General features: G+C 45.7%; 11 protein-coding genes across 11 annotated transcripts; 8 read left to right on the top strand and 3 right to left on the bottom strand.

Annotated features, from left to right (window-relative positions):
• Window positions 1-816: 816 nt before the first annotated feature.
• Window positions 817-1,143, top strand: GL218_05628 (uncharacterized protein; the record flags this gene model as incomplete). Its single annotated transcript, XM_033582306.1, has 2 exons — window positions 817-918; window positions 985-1,143. 2 exons carry the CDS (start codon window positions 817-819, stop codon window positions 1,141-1,143), a joined length of 261 nt encoding a protein of 86 aa, XP_033434589.1.
• A 596-nt stretch (window positions 1,144-1,739) lies between these two features.
• On the top strand, window positions 1,740-2,809 carry GL218_05627 (ATPase get3; the record flags this gene model as incomplete). The annotated part of the gene is made up of 3 exons (XM_033582305.1): window positions 1,740-1,842; window positions 1,892-2,118; window positions 2,177-2,809. 3 exons carry the CDS (start codon window positions 1,740-1,742, stop codon window positions 2,807-2,809), a joined length of 963 nt encoding a protein of 320 aa, XP_033434590.1.
• A 934-nt stretch (window positions 2,810-3,743) lies between these two features.
• Window positions 3,744-4,611, top strand: GL218_05626 (Protein URE2; the record flags this gene model as incomplete). The annotated part of the gene is made up of 2 exons (XM_033582304.1): window positions 3,744-4,098; window positions 4,181-4,611. The coding sequence occupies 2 exons, from the start codon at window positions 3,744-3,746 to the stop codon at window positions 4,609-4,611; spliced, it is 786 nt and encodes a 261-aa protein (XP_033434591.1).
• Window positions 4,612-5,350: 739 nt separating this feature from the next.
• GL218_05625 (L-rhamnono-gamma-lactonase) lies at window positions 5,351-6,453 on the top strand (the record flags this gene model as incomplete). Its single annotated transcript, XM_033582303.1, has 2 exons — window positions 5,351-5,978; window positions 6,053-6,453. 2 exons carry the CDS (start codon window positions 5,351-5,353, stop codon window positions 6,451-6,453), a joined length of 1,029 nt encoding a protein of 342 aa, XP_033434592.1.
• A 1,255-nt stretch (window positions 6,454-7,708) lies between these two features.
• GL218_05624 (putative tat pathway signal sequence protein) lies at window positions 7,709-8,392 on the bottom strand (the record flags this gene model as incomplete). Its single annotated transcript, XM_033582302.1, has 1 exon — window positions 7,709-8,392. One exon carries the CDS (start codon window positions 8,390-8,392, stop codon window positions 7,709-7,711), a length of 684 nt encoding a protein of 227 aa, XP_033434593.1.
• Window positions 8,393-9,689: 1,297 nt separating this feature from the next.
• GL218_05623 (SUR7 family protein pun1) lies at window positions 9,690-10,838 on the top strand (the record flags this gene model as incomplete). The annotated part of the gene is made up of 4 exons (XM_033582301.1): window positions 9,690-9,701; window positions 9,822-9,983; window positions 10,042-10,232; window positions 10,283-10,838. 4 exons carry the CDS (start codon window positions 9,690-9,692, stop codon window positions 10,836-10,838), a joined length of 921 nt encoding a protein of 306 aa, XP_033434594.1.
• A 1,410-nt stretch (window positions 10,839-12,248) lies between these two features.
• GL218_05622 (putative RING finger protein P8B7.15c) lies at window positions 12,249-14,208 on the top strand (the record flags this gene model as incomplete). The annotated part of the gene is made up of 5 exons (XM_033582300.1): window positions 12,249-12,420; window positions 12,470-12,752; window positions 12,805-13,212; window positions 13,810-14,015; window positions 14,075-14,208. The coding sequence occupies 5 exons, from the start codon at window positions 12,249-12,251 to the stop codon at window positions 14,206-14,208; spliced, it is 1,203 nt and encodes a 400-aa protein (XP_033434595.1).
• A 1,765-nt stretch (window positions 14,209-15,973) lies between these two features.
• Window positions 15,974-17,359, bottom strand: GL218_05621 (putative gtp-binding protein; the record flags this gene model as incomplete). Its single annotated transcript, XM_033582299.1, has 2 exons — window positions 15,974-16,858; window positions 17,234-17,359. The coding sequence occupies 2 exons, from the start codon at window positions 17,357-17,359 to the stop codon at window positions 15,974-15,976; spliced, it is 1,011 nt and encodes a 336-aa protein (XP_033434596.1).
• A 1,847-nt stretch (window positions 17,360-19,206) lies between these two features.
• Window positions 19,207-19,866, top strand: GL218_05620 (uncharacterized protein; the record flags this gene model as incomplete). The annotated part of the gene is made up of 1 exon (XM_033582298.1): window positions 19,207-19,866. One exon carries the CDS (start codon window positions 19,207-19,209, stop codon window positions 19,864-19,866), a length of 660 nt encoding a protein of 219 aa, XP_033434597.1.
• Window positions 19,867-20,067: 201 nt separating this feature from the next.
• GL218_05619 (uncharacterized protein) lies at window positions 20,068-22,528 on the bottom strand (the record flags this gene model as incomplete). Its single annotated transcript, XM_033582297.1, has 9 exons — window positions 20,068-20,261; window positions 20,310-20,400; window positions 20,456-20,541; window positions 20,781-20,864; window positions 20,922-20,996; window positions 21,057-21,064; window positions 21,113-21,188; window positions 21,242-21,255; window positions 22,515-22,528. The coding sequence occupies 9 exons, from the start codon at window positions 22,526-22,528 to the stop codon at window positions 20,068-20,070; spliced, it is 642 nt and encodes a 213-aa protein (XP_033434929.1).
• Window positions 22,529-22,955: 427 nt separating this feature from the next.
• On the top strand, window positions 22,956-24,188 carry GL218_05618 (uncharacterized protein; the record flags this gene model as incomplete). The annotated part of the gene is made up of 7 exons (XM_033582296.1): window positions 22,956-23,117; window positions 23,216-23,234; window positions 23,294-23,361; window positions 23,424-23,514; window positions 23,575-23,671; window positions 23,736-23,999; window positions 24,101-24,188. 7 exons carry the CDS (start codon window positions 22,956-22,958, stop codon window positions 24,186-24,188), a joined length of 789 nt encoding a protein of 262 aa, XP_033434928.1.
• Between the last annotated feature and the right edge of the window lie 832 nt (window positions 24,189-25,020).

The raw sequence follows: 25,020 nt of genomic DNA, 5'->3' as shown, positions 1-25,020 counted from the left end.
AAATAGTTTAAGGAGTGGCATTGATTGTTAGCCGGATTATTCTATTATGTTTAATGAAATAGTTTAGTTAGTCGTAGCCAGGACAGCGGTTTCTTCCGTGCTAGCAAGTTTACCAAGTTTGTAGACTGTCCTAGATTAGGTTACTAATTATGACTTGATGTACTTGATTTCGCCTTCAGTATGTTTTCCTAATATACCGAAAGTATATAGGAAAGTATTTTAACCTACTTAATCGCCCTATAAGGTCGTATAGTATACATGACGTGATAAAGAGTTCATAGAAGTTTTAGAATCATATGACGCGCGGAAGATAATTGATGTGCAAGAAGCCCTGCCCGTCTCGGTGTTAAGTGACTATTTATTCATCAAAATTGATATCTTACATGAATCTACATATTATCTAGGTTATGGGCTCACGGATGTTCCACTGTAAAGAGCTCATATGGGTGAAATTCCGGCTTAGCAAAGCTTAAGCTCAACCCATCCACTAAAATCTAGGTGTATATGCTCCTAGGATGTTCGTAGCACCACGTCTATGACTACAACCCGTCATAGAAACTCGTCATAGTAGCATATGTAATGGTATGGTCATCATGCACGTTAGAGTATTAATACTGGTGATTCATCAGGAAAATAAACTCTCCTGTCTGCATCTGTTGTTTAGGAACGGATTATAAGTACGACAAACATCTCTCCAAAATATTTATCAGAAGCTTTTGATAAACAATGTTCTCGCAATCGATTCGACTACGTACATTCACCGGGTTAAGACAGTTTCCATTCAGAACCAGATCTATTTCTATTACTTCCGCAAGAATGTCCAGCGCAGACAAGTCGCACGCCACAGGCCAGTCCAAAGTGCCCGGAAAGATTCAAGAAAAAGTACCCAAGGATGTAGAACAGTCACTTCCCGACAGCGTGAGTCCAATTGCCTAACCTCTTAAAATATTTATTCATAGTTAGTTCCGCTGACCGTCTCGAAAGATCCATCCCACGGGCAAGGGCGCTGGGGATTCCACTAGCAAGACTCACGCAAAGGGCGGAGGAGAGGAATCAATTCTACCTAAGAAGGTTCAGGAGAAGGTCCCCGAGAGCATTGAACGAGCCGTTCCTAACGCCCTTCACAATACTGGAGATAAATGAGACTGCTAGCATCATAGAATGTATGACGGTGTCATTTACAGTAGAAGACGAATGATTGACATGGTTAAGGGAGGATTAAGTAGTATAATATTTGAGAATAGTTCTTAAAATATAATAATCTTGGGCTACGATATGTTAAATTATTACAAACATCTATAAGTTCTAATTCCGATGTCTGCGAATAATGTTGATAGTAAGAGTGCTAAGAATGTTTGGTAAAGTTACAATTACAATGTCAAGATATACGTAACCTGATGTATTTGCCCCTTTATATACATGTATGTATGTGGCGTACCTATGACCGCTGTAAATAGTACTTAGGTACTTCATCCCACCAAATATACGTACCTACCAGGTACCTACCCTCAGGGATTAATCGCGGGGCAATTTTGATTTGCCCAGAAGCTCGACGCGATTCCATTTGATCTTCCAGAATCTACCTCCAAATTTATGCCACGACAATTAGTTACACTTCTTTAATCTACACTAGTAATTTATACTCGCACAGCCAGGTACTACTCACCATCTTCTCATACTCTCCTCGAATCCTCTTCGTCACACACAGTTCCCCTCCAACTTTTACAACCTCGGCCAACATGTCCACTGCTGTGGTCTCCGCTGATGATGGCCTTGAGCCAACCCTGCAGTCTATCCTAGACCAGAAGACGCTGCGATGGATTTTTCGGCGGAAAGGGAGGTGTAGGCAAGACAACAACTTCGTGCTCTCTCGCTATACAACTTGCTAAAGTCCGCCGCTCGGTTCTGCTCATCTCGACTGATCCTGCTCACAACTTGTCCGACGCCTTCTCCCAGAAATTCGGCAAGGAAGCGCGATTAATAGAGGGTTTCTCTAATTTGAGCGCTATGGAGATCGACCCTAATGGAAGCATTCAGGACTTAATAGCCGGACAGGGTGAAGAAAACAGTGATCCGCTTAGTGGCGTAGGGGGCATGATGCAAGATTTAGCATTTGCAGTAAGTACTACTATATGACATGACGTTGCATGTTACTCAAGCTAACATGACGTTTTAGATTCCTGGTATAGATGAGGCTATGTCCTTTGCAGAGGTCCTCAAACAAGTCAAATCTCTCTCGTACGAAGTCATCATCTTCGACACCGCGCCCACAGGTCACACACTCCGTTTCCTCCAGTTCCCGTCCGTTCTCGAGAAAGCTCTCGCTAAGATTTCCCAACTATCTTCCCAATATGGGCCCTTACTTAACGGCTTCCTTGGAAACCAAGGTACACTACCGAATGGACAGAACTTGAACGAGATGATGGAGAAGCTGGAGAGTCTTCGCCAGACGATTTCCGAGGTCAATACACAATTCAAAGACGAGAACCTGACTACATTTGTCTGCGTCTGTATAGCTGAATTCTTGAGTCTGTACGAGACGGAACGTATGATTCAGGAGCTAGCTAGCTACAATATTGACACGCATTGTATTGTGGTGAACCAGCTATTATTTCCCAAACAAGGTAGCAACTGCGAGCAATGCAATGCCCGACGGAAAATGCAGAAAAAATATCTGGATCAAATCGAGGAGTTATACGACGAATTCAACGTGGTCAGAATGCCGCTTCTAGTGGAGGAAGTCCGGGGCAAGGAGAAGCTAGAACGCTTCAGCGAAATGCTGGTCCACCCGTATGTGCCCCCTGAGTAAGGTATGTGCGGACTCCATTGGGTCGTCTGGGGTTAGGTAGCGTGGCGTTACGATGCCTTTGGGCCGTGATAAAGGTGTCATTCAAAGGAAATAGAGGCTCAAATGAGACCAGGGTGCTATTGGCATATGTACTCTAGTGGGAAGATATTACATCGGTACTGAGCGTATTGTGATCGTCCTATTTATAGCTCTAGCATTGGAAGAAGACATGTAATACAGTTAATATCAATCATAAGATGTCCACACATGCCATTACAACGTAAGGATACATGGTTAAGCCATTGAATCGTTACATTTACATGATCGCGGTTGTATCGTGCAAGAAACCCCTGGTTCTTGAAGCTGACACAGTCCTGACTATTTGTTCTATTTACCTTAGTAGGTAACCGATATTTATCTCTGTATACTAACTTCCTTGCACTCTCCACATAACTTTCGATTGGCTAAGAAGTCATCATTATTCTCTATCGGCCAATTTGGCCGTAGGATCGCTATGAGATGACAAATGTCATAATCACTAAATATCGGATTTACGATAGAACGTGCTTCCTCGCCAAATTTCAATGCTCATAGGACAGCATATATAGGCGAAAGCTCTCAAAGATGCCTGTTCTGCATAGCATGAGAGTGAATCTCCGACGATCATCGCCATCATCGCCGGTTCTCGGAAGTCTCCTTACTTCTTTGAGTCATCGCTAGACATGAGTATAGTGTGAGATCTTATATACTCAACTGCACGTTCACGGGCTTTGCGGGTTTATTAGTTTCGGCGCCGATGTTAAGTTCGAAAGTTAGAAGATACCTAGATTTGATGTTGGTTGAGATTTACTATATAAGGCTGTGAGAAGCTACATGTATAAGATGAGGACAAGCTAGCTTCCGTTATAAATCTGTGAAGCTATTAAGCTATTCTAGTTCGACATTGACATTCACCATGCAGCCTATCAAGATCTACAATGGACCTCACGGTCAAGGGCCTAACCCTTGGAAACCCATCATTGTAGCTGAAGAGCTCGGTATACCATATGATATCGTCTGGATTCCGTACAGCGAGATCAAATCAGAGCCGTACACTTCTCTGAATCCTAATGGACGGCTTCCCGCCATGATCGACCCGAATAAGAACGTGACACTCTGGGAGTCTGGCGCCATCATCAACTATCTCATCGCTACCTACGACAAGGACCTCAAGCTCACGTATGGAGACGACAGGCTTCAGGAGAAGTGGCAGCTTCAGAGTTGGCTCATGTTCCAGATGAGCGGCCAAGGCCCTATGTTTGGCCAAAAAGGTACGTATTTTAAGACTCCAAGAATCCTTACTATCCTCATAGGAAACATTCATCTAACTCGACTTACTGACTCGCGGAATAGTATGGTTCACGCACATCCACATAGAGCAGAACGTACAGACGGCAATAGACCGCTACGCGGCTGAGGCCAGGCGCATCATGGGTGTGGTAAACGATTCGCTGCGCAAGCAGAGGCAGAAACTGGGCCTATCTGCCGACGAACCCGTCTGGCTCGTCGGCGACAAGTGTACATACGCGGACCTCTCGTTTGTGTCATGGAATACTCTCCTCGGCACCGCATTCCCCGGAGGTAGCTTAGATCTAGAGAAGGAATTTCCCGAATATTACCGCTGGAACGCCAACATGACGAAACGGCCTGCTACGAAGAAGGTCCTAGAGTTTAGGGAAGAGGGTATACGAACGATGAAAGATACCGCTAGCCAGGTTGTTGAACGGCAGAAGGATGCTAGGAAACTGCCGACTTATGAGAAATCCCTGGGGGTTGACAATTAGTTTCTTGATAAATTGTCTATGAAATAGATCCTTAAGCCACTTTTGTCTTTAGAATCAGAAACAACGAGCGATAGTAATTTTCCTAATTGAGTAATCTTTTGAAGCTCGTCTAACGCTTTAGGATTAAGGCAACACAGTGTATTATAATGATGCAACATATAGTTGAATATTATATCCACGGTGCTATACCGCCTTTTCCCCATGCTTATCACTTACATTACACCTGTGATAAACCACCAGTTATAATTGATACAACATAGCTTAACCTAACTTCGTAACGGACCACCACATCAGTCGGTACCCATCCGCCAATATAGTAGGTATATACTTCCAAGTATGTGAAGTATCGGGTTTTAGAGCGAATGACGGACGATATTTGAAGTGGTATGTGGGGCGACTATGCAATACATACAATGTACATCCATTAAATAGCCAGACCAGACCATTTCAGGGGAAATAGTGGGCTTCCAGTAGGGGGGTCATGGCGGGGTAAGGTACAACAATAGGTAAGGCAAGGAGTAGCTTGGGAGAAATAGAGAATAGAGAGAGGCAGTCGCGTGAAGCTTTAGATGAAGCTTGTTTAGTTAGTTACACTACAATTAACTATTTTTAAACTTTACCCTTCTAATCTCTATTTTCTCCTGTTCGAAAGTTAACTCGAATAGATCAATCTAGGTTAAAGAGAAGATCAAATAAATAAATAAATATACACACAAGGAAATACTCAAAATTTTCAAATATGGCTGCCGATATTCCTATCATCGACGCACACATTCACCTCTATCCCGAATCAGAGCTCTCAACTTTAGCATGGCCTACACCTGAGCATCCGCTGAATAAACAGCACTCGCTAGAAGAATACAGAGCTGCTACCGAAGGCTCTACACCCCAGGGCTTCATCTTCCTAGAGACGGATCGGAAGAATGACCTAGAAGCTGGGGAGAAAGGCTGGGAGTACCCACTCCAAGAGGTCTCCTGGCTGAAACGCATCATTACCGGCCAACCAAAGCCGGGCGAGGGCCATACTGCGGAAGATGCCTCGCTATGTACCGCCTACATCCCCTGGGCACCATTACCCAGCGGCGTTGCTGCCATGGAGAAGTATCTCGACCTAGTGAAGCAGGAAGCTGGCGAGAGCTGGCCCAAGGTCAGGGGCTTCAGATACCTGCTACAAGACAAGCCCAACGGGACCATGCTTCAAGATAACTTCATCGAAAGCTTGAAGTTGCTCGGCCGCCGAGGCTTCGTGTTCGATCTAGGTGTCGACCAGCATAACCGCGGCAGGGCCCAACTTGAGGAAGTCGTCGAGATGATCGATCGCGCACACGATGGCGTTCCCGAGGACCAGAGAGTCACGTTTATAATCAGTCCGTGCCCACTCCCCCCCTTTTCTCATCCACACCTCATAGTGTAAGCCCTAAGCAAACTAACACCCCCACAGACCACCTCTGCAAGCCCGACCTCGGCATCTACAACGTGCAAACCAGCCCGTCCTTCATCGCCTGGCGCACCGCCATCTTCACCCTGAGCAAGTGCAGCCGGACTTACATGAAGCTATCAGGCGGCTTTGCCGAGATGCCCGAAGCCCTGCGCCAGCGCTCCCCCGAAGACATCTTCGACGCGATCAGCCCCTGGCTAAGCGTTGTGCTCGCTGCCTTCAGCGCCTCCCGCATCATGTTCGCGAGCGATTGGCCCGTGTGCACGGTTGGTGTAGGTGACGACGCTTGGCAAAAGTGGAAGAAGATTGTCGATCGCCTGTGCTGGATGGCCTCGTTTGAAGACGACGAGAAGCGCATGATTTGGGGCGGCACGGCGCTCAAGGCGTATGGTATTGAAGCATGATGATGCGGTGTCAGTAAGCTGTTAGTAAGGATGAATGGAGAGGTGAGGAATATTGACGCTATAACCCCCATGCGTTATCGTATTGCGCACTTGGTCTACACATGTTTAGATCTGATGGGAAATTGTTGAGACGGGTTTTAGGCATTTATTTATACGGTTTACTAACGTATATGACTACCTCGTAATAGGTTAAGCTAAAAATGGTATGTAGGAGACACTGTCTTAAATGATTTATTATAAGACATACTATGCTTATCGTTAAAATATGATGCCTCTAAGCCTTAGTACAAGTACGAGCGACATCCCAAGTATAGGAATCTATATTCGTAACCTAAAACTCCCAAAGCAACCTCTCTTTACGCAAATAGCAACAGTGAACCTGATAAACGGTACGGAAAGAGGGCTTCTATTAAATTATAGATTAAATTCCAAAAAGACAAATCGTGTCAGTTTCCAATGCCATTGGCCCGAGTTGCATGCTTGAACGCAGCATATGCTCCCTCTATAAAATATGCCGCCCACGCGATGACTCCATGAATGCAAACTTTATTTAACATAGTAACGCCCAAAATGCCATCAGCATTGCCAATGGATATATGACTTCGCCGCTAAGTAGACTTCCCGCCCCGTTCGTATTCATCCCGCAGCACTGGCGGTTGTAAGTGACGTTGTTCATCTGAGCAGCCACTTCGAAGACGGACCCTGCAAAACCTCCCATATTGTAGTAATCCACGTTCAAGAAGTTTGGCGCTCGCCCCCAGTCAGTGCGGCAGTTGTTAGCCGAAAGACCAAGGCTACCATCTCCTGTCACGTTGTTCGTTACGTTTAGCTCCGTCCGGGCGGGCACTAACATATCAGCGCCGAGGATGGAAAGCTCAATGTTTAGGTTGTGGTTGATCATGTATAGCCGGTTCTTGGCATCTTTCTCGGCCAAAATTCGGTGGCCGTTGTACAGTACAGGGGAATTTCTGGTCGATCGGGTCGAACGGCGTCTCCCACAGTTGCGAGAACTCGTCTAGGAGCCACGGATATTGTGTTTGGTTTGCCATGTAGTCCATGAACATCACGACTCTTTGTCCTTTTAGAACCATTTCGCTTAGAGTTGGCCAATCATCCAAGGCCATAGGAGCGAAGGGCGGAGTGTAAATGTACCGTAGTATACCGGTTTGCTCGATATATGGCACGTATAAACTGGGAACCGAACTATAATGCGTGTCAGCTGCTGTCTCGGCAAATGAGTTTAAGGTTATATTTACTAATTTCCATTGCCTAGGAGTATGGTAACTACATCGTAAGGATGGGCTGCAACCCAGTTCTTCACTTGGGTGAGCCAGTCGGTGATCGGACCAGCGTCAAGGATATCGCAGCTCGTATGACAGAAATGAGGCACGTTTCCTCCAGTGGGCCATTGTATTTGGCCCTGGATAAACCGTACACCGTCGTTGAGCTGAGACGTAACATCGTACTGCTGGTTCGCTGCTAAATTGTTTGGCGTGATAAAGGGGGAGTTGTGGCAAGCGACGTGGGTAATATTGCTATATTTTCGGCTGCAAAACTCGGGATAATTATTGCAGGGTTGCGTATTGGTGACTTCTGGCGTAGGTGACGAAGTAGAAGAAGTGGCATTCTCACCGGACAATGCCGTTGTCGTTACAATAGATCCAGTCAGGAACGTTACCGTCTCGCTCTTCGAGGACCTTATTGTAGACTTTGTTGTGCTGTTGGAAGCTATAGAAGTACCATCGGTCTCGATCGAGCCAAGGCCAGTACCCAAAGTAATCTGGGTGGAAAAAGATTGATATGCATCGGTAGGAGTTGTAACTTTAGTTAACGAGACTGTCGAGCCGGTCATGGTAGTTCTATCGTCACTGATAGTAGTTTGTCCAAGCACTCCGGCGACCGTGGCTAACAGCGCCAGGCCTCCGAACGGTAGTGCCATAGCTTCCTAAGGATTGTAGGGAAAGGATTAAGTGTAGTTAGACATGAAGAAAGTTACTTGAGGGTATTGGTGATGAGGCAAGAATTGAATTTTGTTCTAATTACCCTTAGTAAGAAAAAAAAAAAAAAAGACTTGAAAAGTTGAGATGACAATGTCTCTACTTTGGCAACGGGTTCTAGCAACGTGCCCGCCCCTGGTGACTTAGGTCATTTGGTGGTATGGAACATTGAAGTCACTTGGTGGGCTGTAGGTACTTTTAGATACATCAGAGCTAACTTTTATGTGGTATTACAAGCAAAAAGTTGGAAGGCTGAGCTACATGTACCTTACTTGATAAAGGCTATTGCATACGATACCGCTTAAGCGGAACTGTCGAGTGGTGGATAACGAGCTGTCCTGAAGCAGATTGCAGGGAAAGTGGCAGGGTTTACACGCGTCTGTGGCTGGCTTCTACTTCCGCTGGCGCTAGGGAGTGATGTCAGTGGTAGCTGAGAAATACGGGGCGGAACCTATAAACCTGGTCTAAAGCTTGTAAGTCCCGATTTTCATTATCAAGTCGATCAGTATCAAATCATTTTTAGTGTCTGCTTTTAGCATATATTTAGCGAGATACTTCAGAAAAAGTGCCTCGAACACATCTCTATTTGAATAGGCAGCAAGAATACGATATATTCGAAATTAAGCGCGATCGCACGGATATGACAGGGATAGTTGAATTAAAATAAAGCGCTTATTACATATTCGTATACTCATACAAATAAGTACCTAAACTTCACAATTGGTGGAATAAGCTCAGGCATGTTTCAAAATTTTGATAGGTACCCAAAATCTGGTTCACTGCTACAGAGCCCACAAAGTGTCTTGGCAAATGGCAGCAAGATCCGTTACCCGGCAGTCGACATAAGATGTGCAAGGATCCTTTGAGTTCCTTGAGTGGGGCTAACCTTACCTTGGAAAGCTTCCAAACTCTAAGCCTCAAAAAAGGAGTAAATGTACTGGAGTTGTACTTACTTGGTACTTCTCTGACATCAATTATGTTGACCAATCAATAATTACATATGCGATGATCGCCTGTTCAGATCAGGCTTTCCCCCCCCCATTGCCCTTGCTGACTAGTTGACTAGCTGACGATCTCAACGACAACTCAAAAGTGTTTTTTATTTTTATGTTACCTTGTTTTCCTTCCTATGTACGGATCCGTACTCACGTGCATTGGGATCTCGTGCGGTTTACCCGTCAGTTGTTTTCAACAACCATTCTCCGCAAACCAATCTGACTTAAATCTTCTGACCAGTTTATGAAATCTGTGGTAAACTACATCTACATAAGCTGTTAAGAACTAAGTTCTGGGAGATTGGAGAAACCCGGCGCACATTGAACTATAGGATTTATCGAATATGCCCTTAGGATCTCTCTCTAATTTTCGAAGCGACCGGCGACAGCGACGTCTTCTTCTCACGATGGCCAAAAGGAAAGCCCCCAACCTAGCATTGAAAACCCGGCCGTCTTAAAGAGAGAAACTAGAGCACGCCGTGTTGCTATTGGGATATCATGCTTCTGCTATATAATGGCCGTCATCTTCTTAATTCTGGTAGGACCCGATTCTTCGTTTGCACTTGGATAATACTAACTGCCTCCTCATATTCTAGGTTGAGATAGGAAATACGAGAAATTCCCCGGTCCTACGTGACATCTACTTCTTCAAACTTGATCTTTCCGACATTCTTCCCCAATCAGCACCGACAAGTTTGACTTTGCAAAACTCGATCGCGCGGACTCTAGGTCTGCACGATTTCTATCAGGTTGGCCTCTGGAATTTTTGCGAAGGATATAATACCGAGTATGTGGAAACCCATATCTATAAGAACACTTAGCTAACATAAGTATTAGTGGAATCACATATTGTTCAACTCCGACCACTCTCTATTGGTTCAACCCAGTAGAGATCCTACTTGGCGAGTTATTTGCTGGAGCTTCCATCGCGTTACCAGCCGAAGTGAACGAAATCTTGAATATCTTACGCATCGCCTCAAATATCATGTTCGGGTTTTTCCTTACGGGGTTGCTTCTGAACTTTGCTTTGATGTGCCTGGCCCCAGTTGTCGTGTTCTCGAGATGGTGGAGCGGTCCTTTGGGTTTCCTCGCCTTACTTTCTACACTGCTGGTCCTGATCGCTAGCGCCCTTGGCACAGCTATGTCCCTTATTTTTAAATACGCCTTAACATCACAGACCGACCTAAACGTCAATGCTGATGTTGGATTAAAGATGCTTGCATTTATGTGGATAGCGACTGGATTTACATTGATTTCCTTTATTATCCATGCTGGCCTATGCTGCTGCTGTACATCGCGCCGGGACATCCGGACCGGACGAAGGACCGCAAGGCATGCCAACGAGGTCACCTCGAACGAGAAGAAAGGTAGAACGGCGACTGCTTCGGATTAATGGTAGAGGCCTTCGAGCCACTGGTTAGAGTAGACATTTCTAGGGAAATTCTTACCGGAAAACTAAAATATTTCATGTGTTTAATCTTTACTAGGATAGTTCATGGGGTATAGACTACATAGGTACCGGGGGTTGGAAGGACATTCCAGGAAAAATCATTAGTAGCATACATACTTTTATCAATTAAATCACCAATAATACCTTATGACGCGAGTAATATGTCTGATTGGCCTATACACGTAATGTACCTGGTGATTTGTATAATTTGACTTGGATATATGTACGTGCACGTACATACTTCTATTGATGTAGGTGTATATGTAGGTACCTTAGGTATGTAATAGATTAAGTAGATTTAATGCTAGAAAGGTTCGGTTGGTGCTCGGGATCCTCAATCGAGATGAGAAAAGGACGGAATAGCGGAAGTGGGGCTAAAAAGGCCATATTTTGTCACGTGCAGAAATTTCATATCCCTCAGTTTCTACAAGCACGGCTACCGCACGGAAGAATCTGACTAATATATCTGCATCTAAGGCCACCTCCTCTTCCGCGCTAGTTCTCTTCATTCACAATCACCTAACCTAAACGCTTCCTTCCTCTTCTTACACTACTTTTTAAACTGCTCTTTCCCACCCAAAACCCCATCATTTCCATCACTTCATCACCTTTTTCTTTTAGATTATCATTTCTGCATCAAGCTATTAGTTTTGTTGCTACGATTTTCTAGTATCGCGACAAGCCATAGTCCTCGCTGCTGTCTCCGCCTTCTGCGACCGTGCACCCGAGATCCTGACCAAGATCAACTAACCATTATTATCTCGTCTCTTCGATCGCCTTCTTCCAGCAACGACAATATACAACCTAAAGGACAAGCAATGGTTCGCTGATCTGTCGTGAACTAACTTGTAATCAGTGAAATTCTGGTAGGATAGGCTGGTGGTCTCGGGCTAACGAGATTATTTTTGACGGTACTTTGGGGTTCGTGGTGTGGACTTCTGGTGGCATTTCTGCCTTTTCATCACAGGAGCTGATTTGGTGGTCAAGTCCGCCTTTGGCTTTGTACATCTCCATTTTTTCTTTTACTGGAGCACGAGCATTCGTTGTTCTTCCAGGTACAAACTGAATTGATACCCATCTACTTTTTTTTTCTTGCCAGTTGGTCATTGAGAAGAAGAAAACAGGAAAGAAAGCGAGAGTTACAATAGTCACGCAAAGTTCCTCAACAACCAACAAAAATACAAAAACTCTCACTAAGTTTGCGAACAACCCACAACAGATTTGCATCAATTGCATCATATATTTCATCCAACTCTTTAGGATTGTCCGTTGCCCAACGTTTCGCGATCTATCGCGATATTCTTCCCCTTTCTACACATCTTGTGACACGCTTTAGGCGTACTATATTTCATCATGACTTCCTCCGTGTTTTTCAAGTTCAAGTCCCAAAAGGAGCCGTCACGTGTCGAATTTGATGGCACTGGTATTTCAGTTTTCGAACTCAAACGTGACATAATCGTAAAGAGTGGCCTAGGTGATGGAACGGACTTCGATCTAGCTATCTATTCTGAAGACGGAAGTGAAGGTATGTTCTCGTTCCAGATTATGTGACCACGGTGCTAATTAGCTTATAGAATACGACGATGACACAACTATTATACCTCGATCTACTACAGTTGTTGCTCGCCGACTTCCGCCTCAGAAACCCGGCGCAGGTCGAGCTGCTCGTTATGTTTCGGGAAAGATGCCAGCGAGCGCAAAGAACTCGTCACGACGCGAGAACGCGACTAAGGTGGCCAAGCCCGCCACCATTGGACTTTCACAGATGAGCGCAGCAATGACCGAAGAAGAGAAGATGATGGCCATGTTCCAAGCTCAATCAGACCAGTGGACTGCCCAACAAGAGGAGATGTCTCAGTAAGTTAGCTAGCAAAACTCGCTTTTTTATATGTATGCTAATAAATGATAGTCAAACTGCAGTATACAAACCAGGCGCAAAGAAGCCTGCCAATGTCCCTGATCATGAACCCCCAAATGGCTACATCTGCTATCGATGCGGACAGAAGGGACATTGGATTCAAGTCTGTCCTACTAACGACAACCCTGAATTTGACAACCGTCCTCGTGTTAAACGAACTACAGGAATCCCTCGTTCGTTCCTAAAGACTGTAGACAAGTCAGCACTCCAGCAGACTGGTACAGACGGCGAGGAGGTTAAGCCACCGGCTGGTGTCATGGTTAATGCAGATGGTGAATTCGTGATCGCAGAGCCTGACAAGGCTTCATGGGAGCAGTACCAGGCAAAGACAAAGTCGTCGTCAGCTGCTCAGAAAGCAGCATCTGCTGGGGATAAGGATCTTGAAGAGAAAGGCCTATTGTGCGCCATCGACAAAAGGATGTTCATAGACCCAATGAAGACTCCATGTTGTGAGAAGACGTATTGCAATGATTGCATCACGAATGCTCTCATTGAGAGCGACTTCATTTGCCCAGGTTGCCAGACGGAGGGGGTGCTAATTGATGACCTCAAACTAGATGATGAGACATCTAATAAGATTCAAAGCTATCTTAAAGAAAAGGAATCACTTAGAACTAAGGAGCGATCAAACAGCCCCACCGCGGTAAACTCTCCATCCCAGGCATCGGATAAGAAGGGGACGCCTGAGGTAGATTCGCCTAAGGACCAACAATCAGTTCCAGAGAAGACTGCTCCAGAGAAGACTAAGTCACCTACCCCCCCGTCACAGCTGTTAAGTCCCCTTCTGCGGAGGCACCAAAGAAGTCGTCTACCCCTACCCCCACTCACCTAGTTCTAGTGAGACTCCCAAGCCCCAGGAGGTAGCCTCTAGAAAACGGCCGGCAGATGATTTATTAGAGAACCCCAGATTCCGAAGGGACCTAAGGCTATGCAAAGAGCAAAAGAGGCTAAGGATATGCAAAACACGATTCAGCCAGGCATGAACAACATGCCTAGTATGGTGCCTAATATGATGCAATACCCAATGAACTCTATGAATGGCTTTGGCCAGCCTAATATGAACAATATGAATATGGCTATGATGATGGGCATGAACCCCATGATGAACCCCATGATGGGTATGAATGGAATGATGAACCCGGCAGCTTTCCAAGGCATGAATGGCAACGGCATGTTTGGAGGAAACTTTGGAGGCATGAACGGTGCTGGCATGGGTGGTAATATGAATGGCATGGGTATGAATGGTGGCTATAACAACCAGAGCCATCAACCACACAGGCCCACTTTACGACGCCGAACAATGACAACGATGCCTACTTCCGTAAGCCTGTGAACCCAGGACGACACCAAAACAAACAACGCCGAGTTCGTCCCAGTGACTATAGGGAGTTATAAAAGCCTCTTCCCATACGAATACATATTTCATCCGTTTGCACGACGAATATGACCACACATTTTACAGCCACACCGATACTTTCTCTCCTACGACTGTATATTACACAACCACATCTCATTGCATCTTGATTGATAGGGGTCAGTCATGGGCGTTAGGTCGATAGGGGTCCACGGTTGGACACAAGGAGAAGGGACTGGCCATAAGGGAGTTCGGCGTTTTCATCATCATCATCATCATGTTTATTCTCAAACTGCGCAAGCAGCATCGGCGAGAGTAAAGGGGTAGGGGGTAGGAATTAGTGCAGATTTTTTGGGGGGGTTCTTTCAGGGCCGGGTTTGCATGAGCCTTAGGCGATACGATCATGACAAATGTCTCATTTGGGTGCGGTTTGATATTGGCCACTCCCCTTCGGCCCTTCGGGTTAGAGAAGAAGGGAAGAGGAAAATAAGAAAAAGAAAGGTTACAGTAGAGAAGACTCCAGATGTAGGATTCTCAACTAGAAAATTCGAATCAAAGATGGTCTTGCTCAAGTTTGATGCCCGTCCCCCGCCCGATGTGCCGTAGTTTAAATTGCAGACAATTACACGGATGTGATTCGTTCCCTACCTCCTTAAGTATTGGGAGACCATAAAGAGGCCCTCTACCTTGAATAGCATTGTTCCAGACTATGTGTTGCATCCACCCCTTATTTGCCTTCCTATACAAAGTGAATTGTTCCCGTTTATCATACCTTTATGTGCGTTCAGTTGCTCATTCTCATTATCCACGAGCTAGCTTGACCTTGCCACCCCTTCCGCGAAGTAACGACTCTTTGATCGTACTAGTGTATGTATCATTCTGACGTCAGCTGAGGTTGTACTGTAGGGAGAAAGGAGTACGGATATTCTTCACGCCGCCACGGACCTCATGCTGTGCATTCAGAACACTTAGTCCGGAGTTCGTTTAATTAATATACCATTATTTAATTACTACTAATTTGCATGCTATGAGTGATACATAGAGTAAATTAACCACTACCACATTGCTTCATGAAATGTCACTTGAAATTTTACTATTTTACTACCTTTATATAAGCTCATTGATCAAGGCACTCAATACTGTCAGTCACAGAGTTGCAGTCACAGTATTCGCAGTTCGTGAAGAGTAGTTTCAAGTTTGATGAATAGATTCAATAGTCCTCTATCCACCTTGCGGTGGCAGCTATGATTGACAAAATTCTGCCTTCCCAATCCATCCTTCGGTCTCTCCTTTTTAAAAGGTAGAGGAATGATTATTTACAGTGTGGCTTGCCCAGACCTTCATAGTAGGCCGAATCCGAGACCACTCCATTTAATTCTTCTTTTTAACATCCCCAAAAGCCGTCGCCGTTCAGCTCCCCGGCGGACGGTCTCGCTGTGTTTCGCTAGAGCAGGCTAGTCTCGGGGAGAAACTACTGCTTCAGATATGTTATCGGAAACATACGAAACGATCGCACAATCGGATTTCGTCTCTCGACAATCTCAATCGTGGGGGCCGTAGCATCGACCCTGATGGGTGGGCGCATCGGGTGCGGCAGGACTTGATCAATAAGAACCAGCTTATGACCGGGTCTGCCGCAAAAAAAAACCCGTGCTGATGCAATGGAACAACTGGACGAGCAGAGCGAATAGAAAATTTGCCGCTCTATGCTCGTTAATGAACGAACAGCCTCGATATCTCGTATCTTCGGCCTTCTGACGTATTATTATATGCTGCTTGGTGGGACCCCCCAAGGGGTGCAAGTCTTCACGCGCGTACCACAATGCCGTTTCGGCGGGAGTTGCGCGGGACGTAGTTTTCTTCATCACCGCTGGAGCAAGAGGAGGAATCGTCGTCACTGAAGCCACATCGGGTACCGCCACAGTCAATCTTGACGCGGTCGCCCTTGCGAGTAATTCCGTATCGCTCGCAAGTGCAGTTGCTGCAGTCTGAGGCGGGTGTGCTGTAACCGGAAAGCGATGAGCTTGGTGATGAGCTGTCCGAGCGGTAGGATAGGCTGGAACCGGATGAGGAGACGGGAGAGCTGGAGAAGTCTGTGACGATGTCCTCCTCGTCGAAACCGGCGCTACCGAAGCGTGCGGTAAGTTCCTCGATGGTCTCGTCGTCGCAGTAGTCAGCATCTAGGATGTGACGGGTTGCGTGGGGAGACATGGGCTTGGGAGCCACGATCTGCGAGACGGAGAGAGGTCGACCCTTGGGAACGTCAATGGAAGAAGGGCGCTTGGAAGACCGGTGCTTGTCCTTGGATGATGACGAAGATGATGTGTGCTTAGACGAGCTCTTGCTGGAGCTGTGGGACTTTGATGAAGACTTGCCGGACTTGTCCTTGGGCACGTCAAGGATGTTTAATTCTCGGCCGGTAGTGGGCTCGACGGTCGACGGCTCACTGGGGTTGTGCGAGACATGGTATCCATCAATGATGTAGTAGTACCAGTATCGCTGGCCAGCCTCGAGATTGCCCTGAAATCGGAAAGTGCCCTTCCACGAACCTGATTTGCTGGAGGTCTTGTCTTTGGAAAGGGGGATCTGGCCAACGTAGTTATCCCAAGAACCGAGCAGATGGACGGACTTGATGCCAGAAGAAACGCGAAGAAGAATGACAGTTGGATGGTCGACATTGTGATTAATATGCTATTGCAAAAATTGTCGTTTCTTAAATAATTTTCAAGGGGCTTTTTGAGCAAGGAAAAGCTAGTTTTTCGTTCTATTAGGGGGGTTTAGCGGTAGTGAATTAGGGGTATAGTTGACCGGCAACTACTGTTGTGTATAGATTTTCTCGTTTTTGGGTATGTATTAAGTGGTAAGAGCACAGCTCTTGTGTATTAGAAAGGCAAAAAAAGAAGGAAAAAAAAGGGATTAGAAGAAACTAGAAACTAGCTTTTGGTGTTTGAGTGCTTGCTGAAGAAGAAAGAGAGGAAAAGGAAAAAACGACAGAGGCAGGCTGTGTCGTATTATATGAGTGGCGGCCATGTAGAGAAAGCCAAGGGTGCGACCTAATATCGAGACCAGCACGTTTGGTTTGTTTCCCAGCCTGCGGTGCGGACAAGATGCCGCCACGGCAGCTGGATGTGCGGGGCCGTCCATCAGCATCAGGGATGGGATCGTAGGCTCTGTTTGGACGGTAGCACACATCTAATTCGACATAATGTCACTTGAGCACTCATCTCCCGCCCTAAACCATTCCAGTCTTCGGTGCAACGAAGATGATGTGTGCCGGACTGCATGCCTGGCGGTTAATCCAGAGTGGAGGGACTGATAGAAGCGTAAGTACAAGGGTACCAATTTTGAAGAATAAATAGAAACTGGACGGGAAACAGGGCCAAGCTAGTCGGGAAAAGGCGACTGGGCGTCTAAACCCCTGTAATGATTGGACGATAGCCACATGCCGGCAGCCAATACCAGTTTTCGCCAGTCACATATCACACATCGAGGTATTGCAGCAGACGAATCAGAGAGGAAGAAAGCTCTTCTCCATCGACATATTCTTCCTGTTTGTTCAATAAGCCAACTTCGGACTCAACAAACCAGCATGGTTAGATCCATGTGGTCTGTGGTCTATGTAGACGAATGCGTGGATTTTCCTGCACTCTCATCTGCAGGCCATCATGAAGGCCTCATTGGTGAGATGATGCAATTCCACCTACTCAGCTTAGGTTAGCTTCGCCAATTGACGGCGTCCACTCAAAGAGGTGGTTGTTAATCTAGAAATTCGACAAGATGATATTCGAATTGGCAATATAATATCAAATATAACATGAAGTAAGCCGTATCACAATTAGATAGAGGCCACTACTAGAATGATTAATCATCCACTAGGGAAAAGAAAATGGATTCCGTCATCTCTATTACCTCTATCACATCTATCACCTCCAAAGCGATTGACGGATGTGCAAGAAGGATCGGGTAGGTAAGTACACTTCCCCACCATTCCCTACCTTTCGGGAAGGATTTAGTAAGTCTAGAACCTTCAACAAGCTCTAGCGGATATCAAATAGTTCGGTTAGCTATAGCTACGTTGCTGCTTAGCCGGGCGACGGCGACGGAGTCTAGGTTGAACTTCATGCAGGTCATGTCACTACTAGCTCCGGCGGGTAGGCGGGATAAATGACAAGGAAAATCCACCGTGCGGCCGTGAAAGTCCGAAGTAATGGTCCATCTCGGGCTTGTTTATCAATATTGTTATCTTGGTGGGATGGTGGGCTCCATGTATGCTGGCAGCCCTACTGCAGAAGAAAGAAAGAGGGGGAAAATTAGAAATAGGAACTTTGAATTGAACCTGGTCAAAGTGCAGTAAAGTGGAGGAGGAAAAAAGTTGGATCCGCGGCCGGGAAAATCCCGGATAGCGCTTAATACCATAGTGGGTGCATTAGCGTTATGCATAACCTACCTAGGTATGCAATAATCGACATGGGACGTCCAGGATGTCCTAACCATGTCCTAACCTCTGAATGGTCCGGAGGATCAGCCTTAATCACATGACTCTCCTTGGCACAGCGCGTCGATGCAAAGCAACAAAATGGCAGATGCAAGTTTGGTGATCACGCACTAAAAAAACCATGAAGAACCTGGAATAATTTCTTGATTCCTCTCTGGAACCCACCATCATACCCACGTCCACGTCCATGTCCACACGAGCCGACTCTCCACCAAGATGGTCCCTAGATTGGAACTTTCCACTACCCATCGGTTCCCACCCTTCCTTTCAAAGCAAGGATAAACAACTAATGGTAGTTTATTCCTCTCTTAGGAAGTTCGTTAACTCGGCTAACAAGTCTTTTGCGGGTCTTGTTGCAGTCTCTAGCGCGATTCTGGCGCTTATTAGTCCTTGTAAATCCGACAAAATATTATGAGCAGACGATCTCAACTATAGTAAACTGTCCCGTGGATGAAGAATATGTACGTAGGGTATCAACAAGCGCGTATCGACATGGGCTAACAAGTCGAAGCGCATTAACCGGGCGTCCCGATAGAACGTAATCATGACTACAACGGGTCATTCCGTAGAAGAAAGCCTCGTCACCTCGGTCACTGAGTACGTCAGGTCCTACATGTCGAATTACGACGGCTCTCATGATTTCAACCACATCGAACGTGTTGTAGGACTTGCCAAATACATACATGATCGCTCGCCCGGCATAACTACGCGAGACCTGCAAGTTGTCATCTTAAGCGCCCTTCTGCACGATGTAGGAGACAAGAAATATCTAAAGCCGGGTGAAGATGCTTCAACCCTAGTATACGAGCTCCTTCTATCTCTAGGTGCAGCGGAGCAATTTGCGAACCGGGTTCAGACAGTCTGTCTAGGCGTTAGCTATTCGAGCGAGATCAAGGATCCAGCTCGGGTCCAGGATCTCATCAAATCTCACCCTGAACTAGCAGTTGTTCAGGACGCTGATCGGCTCGATGCTATTGGAGCTATTGGGATCGGAAGAGTCTTCACATTTACAGGTGCTCGGACTAAAGCGTCTATGGCAGATTCTATCCAGCATTTCCACGACAAGTTACTAAAACTTGAGAGCATGATGAAGACGGACGTCGGACGAGAACTTGCTAAAGCAAAAACCGAGAAGATGCAAGAATTCCTCAAGTGGTGGGATGAAGAAGCAGCATTTTCTAGTGGATTGCCGGCTGCAGTCTAAGAACAGCTCGACCGCTCAACTATCATCTATCTGGTTTGCACGTACGCCGACCATATATTAGATTACAATTTGGAACTTCAAATCAGAAACATCTTTACCAACCAAATTTTTTTTTCTTCACCTACATGAGAACTCCGCTTATTCACGAGTTAATCGTGAACCGTTCTCTTCCTCTTATTCCAGACCATTAACTTTTCATGTTTACGAGTATTCAAGACAGAATGGGCTATCCTGTACGTCCATAACTTCGCGAATATTCACCATCCCTCCTATGTCGCCAAAATTCATTGCGAAGTCCAGGGTGACGTTCGTATAAGGCTTTTCGCCAAAATAGTTGTACGGGTATGCCCACTGTGTATCAGGACCCCCTATATCCGATCTCCTGGATTCCCAGTCTACTCCTCAAATTAGCAACAAGGATGCTCAATTCAGGTGATACATACCTTTTCGCTGCCAGATATCCCATAGACGATCGATGGCACAATGATGAACCCAGAAGATCGGGTCGACCGTCGAGGACCAAGTGTTCGCCATCTAAGTGATATACGATAAGTCATATGAAGGGAGATATCGATTGTGGCTTTCTTACGTCGCCAAGCATGCCCCCGATACCTAGGTGTCCACCACCGTGGACTGACACCCCCAGAACGCCAAGGGCGAGACCCTCCGTCGGTGCTCGAATTCGAAATAGCTACTTGCGTCCAAGACGAAATTGACCGCATCAGCGTTTAGTGTTCGCAACATCAACCAAAGGCTGAAGTCTCGTCGAATACAAGAGGAGTATACTCAGTATGCCTCCCAGGCCCCATCGACGCGTTGGTTTCGGCAAATGGCCCATTCGTAAGGCACCCTTGTATTGATATATTAAATCAACCGCTTTGAAGATGTGTATGCTCAATGGCGAAATAACTCACCGCCTCCTGACCTGCCAGGTATATCTATGTCTGTTACCCATTCGTCCGGAAAACCACTAATGTCCTCTATGTAATCGCCGTTGCCTTATGTTCGCTCAGCATATCTTCTCTAAGGGATCTTGAGGCCTTATTTTCTTTTACCTCCAAACCCATATTCAGGGTCGAAAATCGGCGAGCCTAAGAGTGAGGCCTCGTCAACGGCATCTTGTGTCCAGTCTGTTGCTCTTATTTATCAGCCATCTCCCTCCCTCTACGGTGAAGATTTATGGCACTCACCCCAGTATCTTCACAAGTTAACAAGCCCGTATTCAGTCTATCTGATAGGGGAATACCTACGGTACAGAGCCCTCGTATGAACATTCGTTTTGAAGAGCTTGTTCAAATAGCCATAAGAAGTATCGGTGCCATCTGATCACATTAATGATACATAGGAGCCGCCATGGGAAGGCAGTAAGTCTTACGGTAAGAAATGACCCTTAAGAGTCTATTAATTCCCGACTTTAAACATAATAATTGAGACGAGGACTTACGACCCAATGGATGTAGTCTCCCTGGCTAATATGCAATGCTACGAAGTCATCGTATCGAGATTTAACCCCAGCGAACGTGCCTGATGTCTCCCCTGATTTAGACTGAAGGCATCTTATAGCCGATATGAAGTCCAATCTCCGATCTTGTGATAGTGTTCTCCTTTTAGATTACTACTTAGTTAGCCAGTGTCCTTCTAGTATATCTGTCTTGTCACAATTAGCAAAGACAATGGACGGCTAGACGGACCAGTTGTTCCTAACATAAGATGTCCCGCACGATTCTTCGGATCGTCTCGATCGTATTTGGCCTAAAACTATATTTATGGTCATAAAAATGATAGAGACGAATGAAGTAAGGGTCAACATGGTGATATGATCTCCGAGTAGACAATTTGGGAATAACAAGAATCCGGCATCTTGGGAATTAGAAAAAAAGCCACCCTATATAAACTATCACACCTGAACTAGACCATATAAGTCACATCACGGGTGTGCGATGCTCTGCACTGACCTACTTAAGATGTGCTTATACTGGATTCTAGACTAAGATAAAATTTATACAATAACGCAAGGGATATCTGAGCGCACAATCCCAAACACTACCTAAGCTAGAATGACCAACTAGCGACGAATAAGTAAAATAGGCATACACAACTCTATGGACAAGGCTTAAAACGGAACTCGTGTTTTCGTAGCGTGTATCGACATATGAGTGCCTGTGCGGGGATGTGTATCTAATATATCTCTTCCAACTAGTAGCCCTTGACCCATCGCCCACTCTAGGTTTACGAGAATAACATGTTATACGTCTGTAACCAAGGTAACGAGCCCGATAGGCTGTTCTCTACAACGACTAGTTATAGTAATCTCCACCTGCGGACGCGGCACAATACATATTAATCCTCACACCAGAAACTCTGATACCCGAACTTATACCAATGTTTCAATCTGGAAACTAATAAGTCAAAGACCTACAATACGAGATGGCAGCATCAAAATATAGATAGTTACACTTCAAGGCTTACCAAGTCCGAGGTTTCGGATCCTTAAAACCCCGAAAGACAGAGCGCCACGAAATTCTCCGTGATAGCGATAGCTTGAAGGGTCCCCTTTGTGATAGACGGACTAGCTTCGACTAACACACATCGCCCTTTGAAAAAAGCAAATTCTCCCTTCTAAATGCTAGGACCCTCAATCCACCTACCACGAGGGCACCATGTCGATTCGAACCTAGCACGCCTCATGGTGTTCCACCCACAGACACCCAGACCAAGGCCGCGGGCCGGTTTTCACGGACATAATGACAGCGGGTCAGACGGCAGAGCTCCCGTGCACCTTATCACCAACAAACAAAATGCAACGAGCAAACGGAATTAGTCGACCCTTTTGGGATGATGGCTCTCGTCTAGGGCGACGAGGGGGGCGAGCCGTAGCCGTATTTAGACGTAACGCAAGCCCCGTTCAACAGATCAGGAGAGATGGGATCGCCTTTGCATCCTAGCTACTTTACATACATACATACATACACCCAGGTAACAAAGCTGCTTTTCTCCCTAGGCTTCGGATTGAAGCCTCACTTTTTATGTAGTCTCTTTTAGGCGGCTCTGGGCAAAGGACACTCGCTCGCTACATTCTAAGGCCCGAGATGGAGTCTAGAGGCATTCCGGACCCTCACGGCAAGGCGGAGATCGGCGTCAACGGATGGCTAATTGGATTTTCGAGTATTTTATACGCGATTAGACTATTCGTTCGCATATCGATCACGAAATCCCCCGGCCTCGACGACGCGCTCGCAGGGGTCGCCTATGTAAGCCCTACTACTACTGTCCTACTAACGACTACCGGTTGAGCGGCTTTAAGGAACATCTACTGATTAAGAGAGTTAGAGATGCTACTTGTGTGCAGTCTGGGATGGATATTAATGGTATGTCCCTTACGCGTGATGGCACGGCGCTAGATTGAGATGCTAATGGTACTCGGAAGCTGAGCTCCTTGGTAGAGACATGCAAATAGGCACTGCGACAGAGGAAACTAAGGCTGATTTCTTCGCGGTACGTCTTTCTGTTCATATAGGGTTGCAATATAATGTTCCTTAATACTCATCGGTTTCTAGTCGTTGACGTATCAGACACTCGTCTACTTTTGGACAGTTGCTATGGTGAGGTTTGCAATTCTTGCTTTCTTGCCTCGAATTATCCGAGATAGTAAGTATTCGAACCATGGTTAATGGATATATTGCTCGGTACTAAAACTATGGTGTCTAGGGAATATTAGCATAATCTCATGGGTTGTTGCGTTAGTAATTCTCGCTCAGACAGTCGGCTCGTTTACATACAGAATCCTCGAGTGTGACCCGATTTCGTAGGTCGCATGTTTAAATTATTAAGACTTATTTAGCTAGCTAAATATTAACGTGTCAATATAGGGATATCCTCAAGTCTCCGACGACAAAAGGACTTAATTGTGTCGATCCCAATGTCCATAACACAATGATGGTAGGACACGGCATAGTGGGCGTTGTTTTGGACGCAATTCTTCTTATATTGCCTATCTGGATTATATGTGCCAACATGTTGTGGTCCAAGAAGATGATTCAGATTATATTAGTTTTTAGTGTCGGACTGTCCGCGGTAGTTATAGGAGCTGTGCGTGTGGTCATAATATCGAAGCTGGACTTCGCTAAGGCCTCGTGCGTTATACCCTTTCCCGAACTACACTCCCTAACCCATAGCCTCGCTTCTTAAAGCTAATACCGCCTGGCATACAGAACTTATAATATTCCCTCCCTAGGAATTTGGACAAACCTCGAGAGCCATATCGGCTTATGGTGCGGCTGTTTCCCTGCTTTGCAAGCAGTCTTGCGGATTGGGCGTCTTAAGTCTAACAGATTTAATGTTGGCAGTACGACAAGCAGTAACGGTAACCAGAACGGAAAGGTAACAGGAAGTAATGGGGTGAATAAGGTCTATGGAAGAGAGGGGGAGAGTCGTACGGCGGTGAACAGTGAAAGCCAATGTGCGATCGTATTATTAGAAATGGAAAAGATTAAGGTGCCAACACGGGATGGAGATGCATCTATTGTATGAGATATCTTTTGGTATGTTGGGACGTCAAGGTGTAGGGGCGTAAGGAGAGGCAGAAAACGTTACTGTCATTATATTTATTCTTCTATCCTTTCAACCGGATATTCCCTTTGTAATAACACCTAAGATCCAATAGACCTGAGTGTCTAAGCTAACTTTCCAGATTGAAAATTTGATCTTAGGATTCTTTAATTTGAGTTGCTGCGTGGGTTATATCGTACCCGTTGTCGTACATAGTACGGGACCTAATTCTTAAAGATGGAATAGTTATAGGTACCTAATGTAATATATAAGCTGAATAATGCCCAGCTAGTAAATACCTAACGCTCCCATGCATTTTAATTGATTACCTAGATGTCGCAATGCCAACGAGACGGTACCTTGCATTAGATCATCCCAAGACAATTTTCTTTTATCCATCACGGCCACTAGTAATTATATAGCTACCTACCCTTAACCACTCAAGTGACATCAACTCGGGAACTGATCGTTTTCGCTGTTCGCCAAGACCATATTCGCCATATTCTTTCGACGCTATCATCATCACAGCTCGTTGGCTAACCCGATTGTGATACGATGTAACCATATCCTGCAGGCTATCTCACTCGTCTGGTTACCTCTAACTCT

The sequence above is a fragment of the Daldinia childiae genome (assembly GCF_008694065.1).
Source record: "Daldinia childiae strain JS-1345 chromosome Unknown Scaffold5, whole genome shotgun sequence".
NCBI lineage: Eukaryota > Fungi > Ascomycota > Sordariomycetes > Xylariales > Hypoxylaceae > Daldinia > Daldinia childiae.
Note: the sequence above shows the minus strand (reverse complement) of the source record. Positions and strands in the feature narration are given on the sequence as shown.